The sequence below is a fragment of the Cyprinodon variegatus genome, unplaced genomic scaffold (genome assembly GCF_000732505.1).
Source record: "Cyprinodon variegatus isolate N-32 unplaced genomic scaffold, C_variegatus-1.0 Scaffold471, whole genome shotgun sequence".
Lineage (NCBI taxonomy): Eukaryota > Metazoa > Chordata > Actinopteri > Cyprinodontiformes > Cyprinodontidae > Cyprinodon > Cyprinodon variegatus.
The window spans coordinates 645,430-662,560 of record NW_015150924.1 but is presented as its reverse complement, the minus strand read 5'-3'; the positions used below and the strand labels follow the sequence as shown (position 1 = coordinate 662,560).

At 37.7% G+C, this 17,131-nt stretch overlaps 1 protein-coding gene across 1 annotated transcript in view; it reads right to left on the bottom strand.

Moving 5' to 3' along the window:
* Positions 1–17,131, bottom strand: part of st6galnac3 (ST6 (alpha-N-acetyl-neuraminyl-2,3-beta-galactosyl-1,3)-N-acetylgalactosaminide alpha-2,6-sialyltransferase 3) — a 64,824-nt gene that overhangs the window by 13,308 nt on the left and 34,385 nt on the right. The window contains exon 2 of the mRNA XM_015389733.1: positions 6,369–6,563. Coding sequence (XP_015245219.1) covers positions 6,369–6,563 — 195 coding nt within the window. The remainder of the gene's footprint in view (positions 1–6,368; positions 6,564–17,131) is intronic.

The following is a 17,131-nucleotide window of genomic DNA, read 5'->3' as shown; positions in this document are numbered from 1 at the left end:
AGCAATGTATAGACTGTATTTCTTTAAACTTAAGACTAGTTTAAAGTTATCTTCGTTGAAAAGTACAGTGCTTTTCCTAAAAAAAAATTAAGACATTTCAATGTGACCCCAAACTTTTGAATGGTAGTGTGTATATAGATAGATAGATAGATAGATAGATAGATAGATAGATAGATAGATAGATAGATAGATAGATAGATAGATAGATTTATTATGGCCAATATGTATCAGATATTGGCCAATATATCAGATATAGTTTATAAAAGCCAAGGATATCTGTATCAGTATATCAGTCCTTTAATTTTTTTTAACATTTAGCATCTTCTGTAAACATTTTATTTTTATGTTTTAACTAGGTAAGATTTCAAAGTTAAAAGGCATGACTTATTTGGATTAGGAAAACAGGACTTCAACAGATAACTTTAATAAAATCTCACAAAGCAAATTGTAAAAGTAATGGATTTTAATCTTTATTGTACCTTAAGGGTACAAACAACTCAAATAAACTCTTATCTCCCAGATATATGGAAGCATTGAAACATCTAAAAACCACACTGAGTTCAAATAAACAATACTGAGTCTGGCATACAAATACCAGATAAGATGTAGATGGAGATCTGTGAGAATTTATGCAAATTCATGATCATAAATAGAGTTCAGCTGGAAGAATGTGGTAAGGTTAATTATTTCCCTTTATTTCCCAGCAATGACAAAACATGCTCTCAGAATCAGGTGTCTGCTGGAGGCAGTGTTGAGGCCTCTATGGCCAACAGTTTGTGGTCATATAGGCCATATCTTAAGGGGGGAAAGAAAATCAAATATCCAATCATATAAGAGGGAAGTAAACAATAGTTTGCTAATTAATGGACTAAATAATGGACATCCACCAATGCACTAAACTTTTATCACATTGTACCTGATCGAAATACCCAAAACAGTCCTTTACAAAGTAAATGCTTCTTAAAAATCCTCCAGACAGATGCTCCAACACCACACCAGTATTATAAAAGAAATCAATCACAGGAAAGACATTTGTATCCAGACTTGAATGGAAGAAATGTGTCCAACATTGGAAAAATAGATTCCAGATGTCTGGAATGTGGTGGGATAAATGTGACGTTGTGTCTATGCATGCAGAAAAATTGGTGCTTACTGTATGGACTGTTATACCCTATGTTTGTTTTTTCTCATCTATCTGCTGATAAAAATGAGAAGAAAACACAAAACACATAAAAACTGCAGACTCTAAAATCTGCTCTGCACTAACCAATAACTTCATAGTGGGGAAAAAAAACCCTGATTTTTCTGAGCAGACAGTTGGTTAAAGTGAGATTTAATAATGAAGTAAATTGGAAAGAAGCTAATAAGACAGATGTCTGCTTGTCCTTTCATTCTAATCTCAAAGGTCTTAACTCATTCTGAAGGCCTGATTTTAATTCAACTCACAGAGCAAAGGCGTCAAGTCTCTACTAATTCATTAATAAATAAATAATTACTTTGCTAATTAGGAGAACGAGTTTGGATTGGGCAACCCAATTCAGTCATTCTCTTGTTTGAATTAGGAGCATTAGAGCACTGAGGAGGAAAAAATAAAAAATAATAATTGAACAGATGGTTCTACCAACCTGAAATGTAAAGATTTTTTATTTAATAAAGTTAAAAAAAGCAGAATAGCTCCCTTTAAAATGTATGTCATTTGCCAAAACGAAAGCATAGTAATCAGTATGCAAATGTTTCTGCTCAGCATGTGACGGACCAGAGGTATGAATGTAAAATTCTGCACGACAAATGTTTTGTATTTCTCTAGGAAAGCAGAACAGGGACAATAAATCACACCTGCAGACATACACAATCAAATGAGGAAAATAAGGCTGGGAGCTAAGGCAGCTTCCACTGCTGCCAAGCTATGCATAATACATGTGTGTGAAATGACACCTGGCTGTATCAGGTAAGACCGTCTACCTTCCAAGAGAAAGATGCCTGCCTTTGGAGCCTGTTATAGTGTTGCTGAAAAGCTATCGGGGCAGACCAATCTAAACAGATGCTCAAGCCTATCACTGCTCATTCTAGTTTACAGCAAAAAACTCACTGGAGTGGAGAGAGAGACAGACAGAGGCGTAATTCTGCACAAGCTGACTGCCTTTTCAAATGACTTCCCTAAATCTCCACAGGGAGAGGCCGTTGATTTAAGCAGGCTCGTCTGAAGGCTGGAGGAGGCGCAGACGTAGAGATTGGTGTAATGCATGATTGCCTCTGGGCCTGTGTTTTGTAGATGAAAGTCTCTGGAGGCAGAGGAAGACGATGCACATTAATCTGCCAATATCAACCTTTCTTCCCAAACGCAGGCCATCCACTTCTAATGAAGGACAAAGCGTCTTCTGCAACTTCAAAACTAGCCTTCAAATAGTAGGAGCTTCGTGTTTTTCACCCACATTCTCCTTCACCTTCTGTTGCACACGTCTTTTATTTTACTGAGGGGCTATTTAACACCAAAAAAAGGCTTTGATATTTCATTTCGCATAATTGTGCTGGAAGAATAATCACGAGCTGTTTGAAGGCAGGAGAACAGCTTCACTGTCAAGGTTATTATGGTTTACAAAGACATACAACACAAAAAAGACATCAAACGAGACAATCTGGGATACGTTGCAGGGATACGGATACAATGAATTAAGGAAATCTTTAATGGAGCTCCTGTGTTTGCATTCCATTATCTTTTTCTGTGAAGCTGAGATGAAAAGTTAAGGTTTTATGTCGATAGATGCTTGAAGGATACGAAGGTAACATTATTATTTTTTGTTTTTAAGAAGCAAGTCTTGAAGCAGAAAGAAGATTTCAGTTTCCTTTTAAAATAAGATGCTTTCACCTTATTCTAAAAAAGGAGGAAACAACCTTGATTCATACTGAGCATTTCTTTTTCCCTTGACCTTTAAAATGTGTGCCGACCATTTCCACCATGTTGTTTTCAATATATGTTCATAACTTTTAGAGAAAATTTACACCATAACACAACATTTGGAAATCACTGCTAAGAAACCTCCTTTAGTACACTGAAAAGATCAACTCATATGATTTACTTAAAATATATATATATCAAAAAGTATTTGCACAAAAATTATTTAAGTAAAATTTAATGCTGCGATATCAAGTAACACTCACTTGCCAGTATCAAGTGAATTTTATTTGAGGGAATGTTTGTTGTATTGGAATCACCACACATTGTTTGCACCCTCCAAAAGTTACTATTCCTTTATTGCATACTCTTATCTTTTCTAGTTATTCTGGACATCTTGGAGGTTGTAATTAGTAACTACCAGATTTCCTAGGGTACAAACAACACACAGAATTGGAATTAATCATAATGACATTTCCTATTAAACTTGACTGATGATCTAAAACGCTCTGAGCCTATTTCACTGCTATTATGGAAAAAGGAGACAACATATTGTTTTGCAAAAACTGGATCAAGGAAAACAAGACAAGATGAGGCCTCCAAGGTTATTTTACCTTCACACCACAGTGAGGAGAGGTGGAATGAGGAGCAAGGAATTGTGGGTCACAGAGAAATAATAACAATAATACAATCAGTATTCAGATGTATCACGTTATGGTCTGTCTCTGAAAATATGAATGAATAGCAACACAGTAGGTGTAATATGTAATGGAATACCATTACATTAAATGGCAATGCATAAAAATAACTGGTTAATTGTGGGACTGTAGATCTAATCCAAACTTTCCAGATGATAAACAATAAATAAGAGTCTAATTCAAGATGAAATATGTGTGAATGGAAGATTTTGAGCAAACTCATCCATAACAGTGCTTTAAGTGGAAACAGAAAATTAGTCCACTTAATGCTAAACAGTGGCAACAGGAACATGGCTCAAATTCTAGACAGTTATTTTCTTTCCATTTATAAATCCAGTTTCATTGATAACTCTGACTTAATATTTAAATTACATCATAACGGTTTCCTTTAACAAACCCAGGCCACTTTAGCCATATTATTTTATCCAGTGTTCCACCCACAGGTGTCACACACTGCCCAAGGGCACCAGGTACGGTGTAAGGCAGCGAAAATCGAACTTGTGAAAAACCTCAATTCTAGTAGTCATAGTAGCGACGTCAGTATGAAAAACAGAGTTGACTTTCTCCTTTGTGTTCAGGTAGGAAATTCTCCCTTTATTTCAGGTGGGGAAACCTGTACAGTGTTATGTAATGGACGGTATTGAGGATTGGCTGGTAGAAGCAATGCTATCATGTTTTCTTTTAGTACAGATGGCACTTTCTATAAGTAAACAAATTACAAAGAACAAATTTCTCTGTTCTTTCCATTTATGTAACAAGCTTAAGGTTGAACTGTCACACCACAGACCAGGCAAGAAGGACATCAAGTGAGAAATGGATCTAAGTAAGCACCCATGGCTCTGTGCATGCAGCTTGTGCAGCTACTTGTCATTCAGACTGTACCTCCTAAGTACACCCTGCTTTACTGGCCATTTTACTCAAAATGGGCGACCTAATTTACTAAAATGAGCATCAAGCTGAATTGGAATATTTTAAATAAGATTGCGACCAAGACCAAACTAAGCTAAAAGTTTCAAAATGTCATGCTGAGATTAATGTGTTTGAACTGATGCAATGCAAGAAAATGAAAGGTAATGGGACGGACCGGCTGTGTGGCCTTGAGAGGACCTCTTAATAGTGAGGTTAATTTACATAAAAGGCTTCTGATGGGAACACATTAACCTTTTCTGAGAATGATGGAGGGATCAAGTCAAGATGGCTGACATGTCCTGCCCGGAGCCTACACTGCATGCACATGATTTAAGAAATGCTTTGGTTAGTCACCATCTTACATCATCTACAAAAGTAAAATAGCAGTCCAGAAAGACTGTAAGATTATCAGACTCCTCCACCATCAGTACTCACATTCAGGTTTGAGAATCATACCTTATGTTGAACCACCTGACATTTAACAGCAGACCTATCTGTTACCAACCCATACGAAAAGTTATGTTTTCGATTGAACTGTCAAATGATAAAAAATTTAAGGTTTCTTGAATTAATTTTATTTTAACACAATCCTAAATATTATTGAAAAATGCACATTTTCTGTTAAATTTCATTACATTTAGTGTCCAAAGAAATACTTTCATTCTCAATGATTTTGGCAACTTAGCCATTTCACTTTTTTGTTTTGTTGCAAATACAGGATAGGTGAATGGAACATTTTTTCATTTTAAACGAACAAGCCGTCACACCCAGATATTTATTGTTACTCACGGATGTCCAGTGGTCTCCTGTCAAAGCAACATATTCCGTTGAAGCCAAATTCTTCTTCATTTGTTTTATTTTTAGCCTCATAAAGTTTGTTGATTTTAGTCATCACTGTGCCTGTCAATGGTGACTTGAAGCGGGCGTCTAAAGTCGTAACTTTCAAAACTTCTGTCTCCTCGACAATATTGTTTGGTCAACAGTCCTTGGCTATTTATCTGGGATTTTGTCTGTCAGCTTCTTGGATGTACTTGACTTACTTAATGCCCTGCGCTCGGTGAGGGTCTGACGCATGCCAGGCGAAACACCTGAAGTTGACGCCCCAACAAATGAATGCTTGGCGTTAAGAGGATAATTAAGGCTTGAGGTGCTTTGGTGAAACGAAAAGTCCTTCTTGCAGTGTGAGCCAACCACAACATGTTTGTTTACTGTTCCATCTTTGTTTTCAGTCCATCTAGCAGGCCAAAGGGTTCTTCTGACTCCTCCATTTCAATCATATCAGACAATTGAAGTGTGGGTAAAACAGGGCGGGAACCCGTTAATGCATAAAAAAAAATATTGTTAATTCCGAAAATTAATCATCTTGTGTTAATGCGTTCATTTTGACAGCCCTGGTTTTCGATTATGTCCAAATCGACCAATTTAAAGGACCATTTATCAACTGCACCAACATGAGACCAATATTTTTATTGATCTTTTCTGTCTTTGTTTTATTTATTTGTACTTTTATAGACCAGCCAATATTTGAAAATTGTTTTTAGTTTTCCTAAGGGAAGGCTACACACATAAATGTCAGGGAATTGTTTGAGAGGCAGCAGTCCCCGGGTAGGCTGTGGCGTTCTAACAATATTCCCCTGGTAGTTAGGGGCGCAATGCGTACAATAAAACATTCGCCATATCATTACGCCCATACCACTACCCTAACCCTTCTCCCAATCCATTGAAGCACATGGAAGCTCAACAAAATTTCAGCATTAAGGTTAAATGTTACATAAAAATTATATACTAAACAGACTGATTTAAAAGAGTAGTACATTTAAGCAGTTTTTGATTGCATATGTTGTTGCTGTAAAGGAATTGTCTCTCACCTCTTGTTTCGGGATTCTGACATAGCCCAGGTGAGGCTTTAAAGCCTTGTAGGACTGCTTGGAGAACATCCAGCGGCTGCTGAACGTCTGACCAAACACAGGCTGCAAGAGGAAGTACGGCTTCTCCGTGAAGTTCACCACAACCACGAAGAGCGACACAGCTACAATCAGACTGGTGGCAATCAGCGACTTCCTCTGTGAAGGGAAAGACAGCATTAGGCATAAGCTGTATCATCCTCTGTTTTAATCAGGGTAACAGATGAATCTGGGGTCCACGTATGATGTGATTTACTGATTAGGAATCTGAACCTTGGCACAGAAAGACTAAATCGGAGGTCCGAGTGTGCAGCTTTCAAGTTTTATACTCTGTAACACAAGACCAAGGGAATATATATGCAACAAGGCCATGTATGGGGGAGGGTTTTGATATATGAGCAATTGGAAAGGGTTGCAGTAATATTACCCAGATTCTCATTTAGTCCCTTTAATTTGTACAGGGAGGTGCAACAGAAGGAGGGTCTGAATATGCATAACTGATGCCAGATACTTTTACTCCTACCAATGCACATCAGTCCCTCCTCTCAAAATGTCTAAAGACATCTTCCTTTTCGAATAACTACCACTATTATACACCATTACACACCACAGAAAATTCTTTATAAAAAGAATAACACTTAAACAGTTCAAAGTCTAGAGATTAAAGCTTTTAATTTCACCATAATAAAATGCAAAATCTTAATTAACTTTTAAGTAAAAACTCATTTGGGGAAAAGTATGTGCCATGAAAAATAGATCCGAGAAGAGGCACATCAAAAATGTGTGGCTGAGAGGAAACAAGCTCTGCTCCCGCGAGAGAATGTTTTTCAAAGCAGGGACTTGAAAGAAAGTACTAAACTCAATCTCTGCTTTTTTGATTCAAGGCTAATGACTCTGAGTTACATCTTGTGTTTAAATCCAAGCCTACAAAGGTCTCTCCTCCTCCCGCAGTCAATTTGCAGAGATTACCCCTTAATCACTGCTCCCTATAGAACACCATTTCACACCTGATGTGAGTGAGAAGATATACTTTCAAAAAGCCAGCTCAGCTTCTTCAAAGTTATCAGTTGGGTATGTGCTTTGGAGAAGTATCAAGACCGGATGTTGGTCAGACACCTGAATATTGCATATCCAAGCCACAAGAGGCATAACAGCAATAGTTTACCTTTAAGAAGATTGATTGGATGTTGATAATTTAATAAAAGTGTTGTGTGGTTACAGTAAAAAGAAAACGACACCTGAGTGAAATTCTAGGATTTTAACAAGGAATATTACAACCTCTTTAATAAGTTCTGACATGATTAACTGTAAGCTCAAGAATTTACAACAGCTTACACTTGGAGATTTTTAAATATAAAAGGAAACCCATCGAGACAAAACCAGAAGTTTCCTACTTGTCCTGTCAGGACAAACTCTGAAGCCATTTTTTTCTGCCACACCAGCTGAGTAGAAAATGTGAATGCTTTCCACAAGCCGCACAAGATCGAGTTTTCACAGCAATGTTTGTATCAAAAATACACCCAGCATTAACAAGCTGGGTAGTGAACATAAAGCTGCTGTTGATTGGGTCCTACTGTTGGTAAGTACACTGCTTATTGAATTGTTTTATTCTATTTATGTATCCATATCTTCCCTGTTTGTTATATGTGCATTTTGAGGTTCTAGACAAATATATATGGAGCTGAACATCGTTGATTTACCTTGGGTTTAGTCATTTTAACTTTTTATTTTCCCTAAAATGTATGCGTTTTATATGTCTCTTCCTGTCTTAGTCATGGATTTGTCAGTAAATTGCTGTTTTGGTCTGACCAAAGCTATGCAAGCAGGATTGTAAAGAATTGTGTGCAGTCTTATCAGCCACATGCATTTCAGTGAGATATAATGCTACGACTTCCTAGATGCTAAATACTGTCTTGGGTATATCTGGATTTTATAATCAACATGCAAATGCTAAGATCAAAAATTTGCCTGGTAAAGAAATGAGATGTGTGAATACTAGTATTTGGAATAACAATGGTTTAGAAAGTCAACAAAGAACTCATGGTGAAACTTGCTGTTTTTTTTTACACCAATTCACTCTTTGGGCTTTTTCAGTGCAGAGTGATGTCAGTCCATCACCCTTTGTTCCTCAACATATACTCAAAAATGATGAACATCCTACAAGTATGTTTGGACGCAGGTCAACTGCCAAGGACGATTAAAATAGAGCAATATTTTTAAAGTAAGTAGTAATGTCTTTTTTCCTCTTTTTATGAAACTTAAAAGGACAAACAATAAATTGATTAATCAGTTAGTCAATCAGAAACAGCATTTAAATGAATCTTTACTAGAGGATTACGGACCATGTTTAAAATGTGCTTTCTAACTAAGAATCAAAATAAAGCAACAGCTGGGGCTGCATTACTTTATGGATAGCAGAATATGAAAGTAATGGGTATTATGGTCCAGCAGTAAGAGCCTGGAGTGATGAATAATGGATAAGTGATGGAGAAAAGGTTTCACAGAGGAGAAGGTATTGGCAGAGCAGAACTGGAGATCAATGCACAGTACAACAAACAAATCAGGATATTGTAAAGAAATATCTAATTGCTACAAAATCTCAGAGCCTAAAGCTGATCACATATTTCGGCAAAGCGAGAGATGTTTTATTTGAAAACCCTTTACTGCACTAAACCGCTAATCCAACAGACCACACCACTGCAAACCCCAGCTTTTTGTTAGTAGGTGTTTTTCTTTGAAGTTATCCGATGGAGAAAAGGATCAGATGCAGTTAGACAGTGAAACCCCTGCTGAAAAAAGGGGCTGCAAGCTCTGAACTCCAATATCAAACGTCCTAAAAGAAGAGGCGGTGGAGGCTTTGCTTTATGGAGAGAAGATCAAACAGTTGGGGTGCAGCATAGTTCAAGCTGGAGAAGATGGTGACTGTTACGCCTGCCTGATAAGTCTGCCCCTATTTAGCTGATGTATATATATTACCATGCAAAAACATTCAGCCTTTTCATTTTCATATTGTCATCTTACGACCAAAAGGTTTGATGGTCTGCCCAGTTGTCTTTATACGCACAGATATGTATGTGTCAGGGAGAACCTGATTGGTTTATCTTGTGATTCAGAGATTTAATTTTGTATTTTCCCCAAAGCTAATGTGTTTTACCTTGCCACAGTGGCTCTCCTCCTATCGTATTCATGATATTTCCATCAAATTGCTTCATAAGGTCTATCCTGGTTGAACCTATGCCACAAGGACCTACGCAAGAATCACAAGCTGTCTGGCTACTCTTGTTCATTTTAACAAAATGTATTTGAAACAATTTCATAGGATATGATTTTCCATCAGATAAGAAGCAAATTTGTGTCTGGTGTGTTTCGGCCTTTAGTCTAAAAATGTTCACCTGACGCTGCATAATGGAAGCTCATTGCTTCTCCAAGGGATAGAATAAATGCAGATGGCACATTTTATTGAAATGTAAAAAGTTGCATAGAAACCAGCTTCCTTAGATTGAGTGGTGTTTCAAAGTTGCCATTGGATGTGTGAATGGTTGTATGTCTCTGTGCTCAAAATGAAGTCTCATGTTACAGAAAAACAATTTTATGAAGGAAAATGTTAAAATCGTACAGGTCGTACAGGTTGTATCAATCGTGGTGTGAGGGAAGTAGCAAACACACAAAAGCACATGCTTTGGAAAAACAAAACCCCAAAAACTTTTACCCTTTACCTTTGAATCCAACACTATAAACCATGTGTTGTTCACTTAAAATTACAATAAAATACATTAAAGGTTCTGGTTGCAATGGGACAAAAATAAAACAAAATTAGCTCAAAGTCTATGAATACATCTGCAAAGCATTCCATTATGCCACGAAAGAGTGGCATAATGGGATGATTTGAGTATAACAGGTTTCCTATGAGGAGTATTTCTCTATTTTTTCCAGTTTTGTCTCCTGCTTTTATATAAAAGCACTGTTCTCTGAAGGTGCAAAGACAGTCTGTCTTATTTTATTAAAAAAACTGCAGGTCATTTTCTGAAAATGTGGTGTAATAGCCTATAATCAAGCCTCCATTACAGGGCTTGAAACCAATTCCTTGTGATGCAGGAGAGTTCTCCAAGGTGTGGGGAGGGGGGATAGAAACAACCCTCAGCTCAGCCTGCAGAGCTGAAAACCTCCTGTACTCAGGAGGACAGAAAATTTCCTCATCTCCTTCAACCTCGACCCCCTTGTCACAAATCACAGGGGAAATGATGTGTCAGAGTCTGGAGGCAATTGGAGGCCTCGGCGTGGGCGTCACGGGGCGCTGAACTTCAGCTGGCGGAGAAACTCAAAACTCTGTACGTCTGTTCATCCATCAGGGTGATGTTAAGTCAGATTATTGAGCCATGAGACGCTGCAGTGAGGAGAGAGTCAGAAGAAGTACAGGGGGAGAGTGGACCCATTAACACCATCAGAGAGGGAGCAGGCAGCTATAAATTCCAAACATTAAAGCTTTTGGTCAATGTTAAAACCATTTTAGCTTGAAGACGGCCCGATATGCGACTGCATTGACCTTGTTTAGCACCATCGGATCAGGAACTAACTGCGGTGCTATTTACAGCTGTAACCTAGGGACGTTTTATTTCATCTAACCCGGCTGAAAGCTTTGAGGGAGCAGTTTGTGAAGGTGCTAAAGCTTGTACGCTGATGGACTATTGATCTCAGTTCTCTGACTCCAAAGAATTACAAGGAACTGGGACACAAGAGAGCCACAATTTTCCTCAATCTCTCCTGCATCAAGTCAGTGTGAGCACATTACATCCAGGAGAAACTAATATTGAATTATTTCAGGCAATGATTGAACTGACCAGTGCCAAAAGGAACTGCGCTGAAATCTTACAAAGAGAAAGCACGGATAACATAGATTAACTTTTTTCCATACTTTTTATGGCCTATGCTATAAAGTACAGAAAGTATAGATCTTTAATGCCTGCCCAGTTAACAAGATTTCCACTTTCTCTGAGTAGTAAGCAGGTATGACGTTATGTAGGCAGAACAGATCATTTTTGCATAAATTATGATGTTCAAATTAGCTGTTCTATTGGCAGCTAATTTGCAACAGTGACAGTGCCTGATGTTGTCTTAGCTTATGTCTAGCTAAGCTCAGATGTGTCAGATGCCTACCACATTCACGGTACACTGTCGAGATCCACTCCAAGTTCTTTGACTTACAAAGAGAGCAGGTAAGAGGTCGAGCCACAGCCAAGCAGCCAGAAATAGAACAGAAAACCAGAATTGGTCTGTTTCTCCGCCCCCACCTCGGGTTATCAGATAATCTGTCGTGCTAATTCCTGAATTACGGCCCCAGCTAATTAGGGCAAAACCAACAGGTGAAGAAGGTCAGGGTGTGGACTGAGGGGGCCATGGAGAAACTCCAGGACTGTTTTGATTGCTCTGACTGGAACATGTTCAAAATGCGGCTACATATGACAACAAGATCAGTATTGATGAATATGCCAGGACTGTGTCAGCCTCCATCAACAATTGCAGGATGTTGAGGATGTCAGCACCACAAAGAACATCGCCAGCCGGGCCAACCAAAAACCTTGGATGAACGGGGAGGTTCAGAAATTGCTAAAAGCACAGAACTCAGCTTTCAAGTCTTTTGATAGAGAGGCACTGAGGACAGTGCATGCCAACTTGAACATCAGCCATCAGTTCAGCAAAGCAAAAACCACAGCCAGAAGATCCAGGATCTCTTCCATGATTCCAGCAACACCACGAGGATGTGGAAAGGCATAGGGGCGATCACAGACAACAACACACAATCGCCCCGGTTGGGTGCAGCTTATGCTGACTTCCTAAATGGAGCAAACAACTTCTTTGGAAGGTTTGTGGAAGGTTTGGAAGGTCTGATGACACATGACTGCTTCCCCAGGTTCACCCCCAATCACATTGTGAAGTTTGCAGACAACACCACTGTGGTGGGCCTTATCAGAGATGACAACAACCAGGACTACAGAGAGGAGGTGGAGCAGCTGGTGGGCTGGTGCAGAGATACCAGCTTGATCCTGAACTTGGAGAAGACGGAGATCATCGTCTACTTCAGGAAGACCCGGCCTAACCACGCTCTACTGCTCATCAACAGCTCAGCTGTAGAGGTGGTCAGCAACACCAAATTCAATCAATCAATCAATCAATCAATCAATCAATCCATCAACTTATTGTCAACTACTGTATAAGTTAAAAACTTAGGGATCTTTTTGTAGGTTAAGCCTGATTTAAACTTCTCAACAAACTTATTTCTGACCTGCCTGGTATGTTGACTGGACTTCATGATACTGTTTGTTCCCCAGTATTTTCTTAACCAACCTGTGAGGCCGTCATAAGTATCTGGATTTGTACTAAGATTAGATTGCACGTAGATGGACTTTTTTTAGTCTTCAGCAATCATCAGCCAACTTCTGAAAGCAATTGGTTGCACTGAAAGAAAAAGACACTGAATACTTTTGCACACTGCTTTTATTTGTAAAAACTGTTTTAAATAAGGTATAGTTTTCTTTATATTTAACAATTGTATCCAACTTTGTGTTGGTCTTTCACACAAAATGCCAAAAAAAAAAACATATTGATTTTAGTTGTTGTAATGTGAAAAAAATGTGGAAAAGGTCAATGGGATCTGAATAGCTTTACAAGCTTCGCTGCTGTGTTTAATTTAGTGAATCTTTGATTAGATTGATTGGTCATTACTGCAATTTTTGTGAGTGTGTGTGGGAATGTGCAGTTATGTATCTCAATGACTAATGGTTGTTTTGTGGCCCATGTTACTTAAGTCCAATGGTTTTACAATTTTTTTTCTGTAAAAAAAAATACTAAAACAAGCTAAAAAGGATAAAAACTGTCCATAACAAATGCATTTAATTCTACAAATTTAAAACATCATTTTGATATAGTGAGGCGCCTCCAGGTTGTTTAAAGCACCAATTTACCAAAGTATCAAACAAAATCTAACCCCATAAAACCTGTTTTTATAAGTACTTTTTTTATTATGCTGTATTCATACACATCAACAAGGTTTTTCCTTTTATTTTTATGTCCTCTAAACACAATCAACTTTTTTTTCTCTAGCTATTTTCTATAATGTGCACCAAGTTGGTATTACATCTCCAAATTGAAGAGTTGCCTTAAAGGAGTGCTCAGTCTGCTAGTGTGATGAATGGAAATTCAAGGTAAATTAGCTGTTTAATTCTTCATACATATACTGCAATCAAAATTTCCCCCCCCACCAGGCTCTATATGGGCATGAATAGAATACAATTTCCCACAATGAATAATCCTCCAGCTCGGTAAACAACGGGACGACGCCGTAGTTCAATCTAAAAAGTTAATAGCAATGGGTATTGAAATAATGAGAGGCTCAACCTGAAGAAAACGGCTTGCGAAAGAAAAAAAAACATATCTGCCAGCTATTTTTGAGTGTCTCCTGGGCAGCAGGCACAAAGAAAAGCTGAGATTACATTTGCAATGCAAAAATGCTGCTTCCCCGGCACCTGATTCCTGCCATCACGCTTCAGCGGCCAGTTAAAACCCAATTTCAATTAAGGTGGTTAAGAAAATATATTTAGTCTTTCCCTCAGTCTCACTCTTGGTTCTCTCCAAGGTAATAAAACGAGATAAACAAAAATTTGCTCCAGAGATTGAAAGCATAGAGCTGTGGATGTGTGGACTTTATTTGTGCCATGTTTTCAGAAAAATGTCTCACTTCAAAAGTCATCCAAGTACAAGATAATAAAATATTGTTTTCCCAGAGGAGGAAGAGTCTGAGTGTTTGCTGGCAGTAACACAATCATGTACAACCCTCTCTGCTAGTTTCACCCACAAGAAAAGACTGTAAATCAGATTCAGCTCTCTGCAACAGTACTGATTCATTTTACGAGTTAGTGGTAAGTTTATTTTGGGTTTTCTCTAATTAAAGCTTGTATATGTAGCCTAATATGTTAAGGCAAAATCTTTTATTATTAAAAGTTATTTTTCTATATGTTTCCCCAGTGTATAATTTCTAAAGTTCTGTGGCTCTTTTTTGAAATCATATATAGAGAAATAATAATTGTGAATGTTTCTACAGTAGATCTATGAGGTTGAATCACATACACAGTTTCTATTTACATGTAATCTATGAATTATGTTGCTAAGATGAACTAGGTGACCCGCAGCAGCAAATTAAACCCTCAAAAGACTTTTCTCAGGCATCCTTGATAAATCATTCAACTCAGCTGTTCCAGTCATTCTGATGACAAAGGCTATCTTCAAAAAACAGTAATGCAGATGGATTCTGGAAACCTCTATGAAAGAATGGGTTGCTCTAAGAAGCTCAGGGTATTGCAGCTTGGCACCAGGAAGGGACACACATCTACAGAGACTGACATGAAACTTTCTTGATGCTAAGTATTTTACGTCAAGTGGTAGGGTTTTAACAAAGTAGGAAATACCGCAACTCAGCTACAAACTGAGAAGCATGTAAAAACATAAACTAAGCTGCTGGTACTGCAGGTGAAGCTCATCGAAAATGTAATGAGCACACAGAGCAGTAGTGAAAAGTTCGGCATCCATTCATTGCCTACTTTGTGTATCAACGGTAACGGTTGCTAGGTGATAGAGCATACAAGGGGTAAAAACGCCTCCTTATTTTCATGAACCACGAAGGACCCAGTCCAGATAGGCCGGGTGCTTGGAGGACACAGCCACTGAAAACTAAAACACCCATCAAGTGGGTCCTTAAGCATAGAATGAGCACAGATTATCTAGAATAGGTCATACAGATCTTCATTTTTGATTTTCCAGAGTGACTACCTTGGGGATTACACCACTAATTGCAATCTTTGGCATTGGTATAAAAGAGAAGTATACTATACTGTAAAACTGTAAAAACAGGGCACCTTATGCGGCATGACTAGTGTCTGGAGTTGTCTGAATATGAACGATCCTGATTCTGATTCTAATTCCTCTTTTTAAATCCAGCTCAGATTCTTTTAGGAGGAAGTTTACATGTCACTGAACAATACTGCAGAGGGCAAACAATTAATTTATTCCCCTTCACAAATTGATGATTTTGATTGATTTGGTTGTTAGTTCTCTTCGTACTGCCTTAGAAAACGTAGCCCCTTTGAAAAACATAAACCTTAAAAACAAAATGCTGGCTCCTTGGTTTAATGCAGAACTGCAAACTCAGAAGCAAAATGCTAAGAAACTGGAGAGAATATGGCGCTCTACATGCCTATGGGACCCTACTTAGTCAGAAAAAACAATTTACTGCTGTATGAGATGACCCTTCATAAAGCCAGAGCAGTATATTTCCCCTCATTAATAGACGAGAATAAGATATCTTTTAATTATGTTAATAACCCTACCAAGAGCCATAGCTCTGGTGAACCATATGCTTCCTGCTCTTAGTAGTAATAATCTTTCTAAATAAGATTGAGAATAAAAATTCTATTAATCATAAGAGACCTGAATATTTTGCAGGAATTAAGTAAACAGCACTAGGCTGGTTTAAATCTTATCTATAAGATTGCAGTTTGTTCACATCTATGACAAATCTTCCTCATGCGCAAGGAGTACCACAGGGATCAGTACTAGGGCCAATTCTCTTCACTAAATATATGCTCCCAATTGGTAGAATTATTAGAAAGCATAGGATTAATTTCCACTGTTATGCTGATGATAATCAGCTATATCTGCAAATTAATCCAGATTAAACTTGACCATTACGTAAACTACAGGCATGTTTTGAAGACGTAAAATGCTGGACAACTCTTAACTTTCAGCCTCTGAATGCAGACAAAATAGAAGTTATATTCTCTGGACCAGAGTCTTTGAAAAAGAAGCTGATTAGTCCGTCACCTTATTTGGATAGGATTAAATTAATCAGAAATAATAAAATAGACAATCTTGGTGTTATTTTTGATCAGGACCTGTCATATAAATCCCATATCAAAGAGAATTCTAGAATTAACTTCTTTCATCTGCAGAATATTACAAAAAATAAAAATATCCTGTCCAGTGGTGATGCTGAGAAACTAGTTCATGAATTTGCTATTTGAAGGCTGGGCTAGTGTACCTTTTCACCATCAGGAAGTCCACAAACTGTAGTTAAAAGCCTTCAGCTGATGCAAAATGCTGCAGCCAGAGTTCTGATGAAAATTAAAAAGAGAGATGATATCTCTCCTCTCTTCTCTTCATTGGCTTCCTGTTAAATCCAGAATAAAATATAAAATCCTCCTCCTCATAAACAAAGCCTCAAATGACCAAGCTTACCATTTAAAAAAATATATTCACCTCAGAAATATAACTTTGTCATAGTTAGAAGCAATTGAAAAGTTCCCTCCTTCACTAAACACAAGGGACTAAACTAAACTTAAGTAGCAATGCTGCAGCATAAAGTATAAAGTAAAGAATAGTGCGACACAATAATTTTCCTAGAGGGCTTTCTTTTGAGTCAATGCAATCAGCTGGTTTTCCTTGGAAAGAAAACTTTGAACCAATCTGATTGTATGATCCAGTTGAATTATCTATAAAAAGTAAAATTGGCGCTATATAAATAAACTGATTTGAATCAAACATATCAGAAATAACTGGAGTTCTACAAGGATGAAATGGTCTAAACTTAAATAAAACATATTTTTTTTCTAAAACTGTGTTCTAACTTTATGTAAGCATTACTATTAATTATCATCTATACACACACACATATATATATA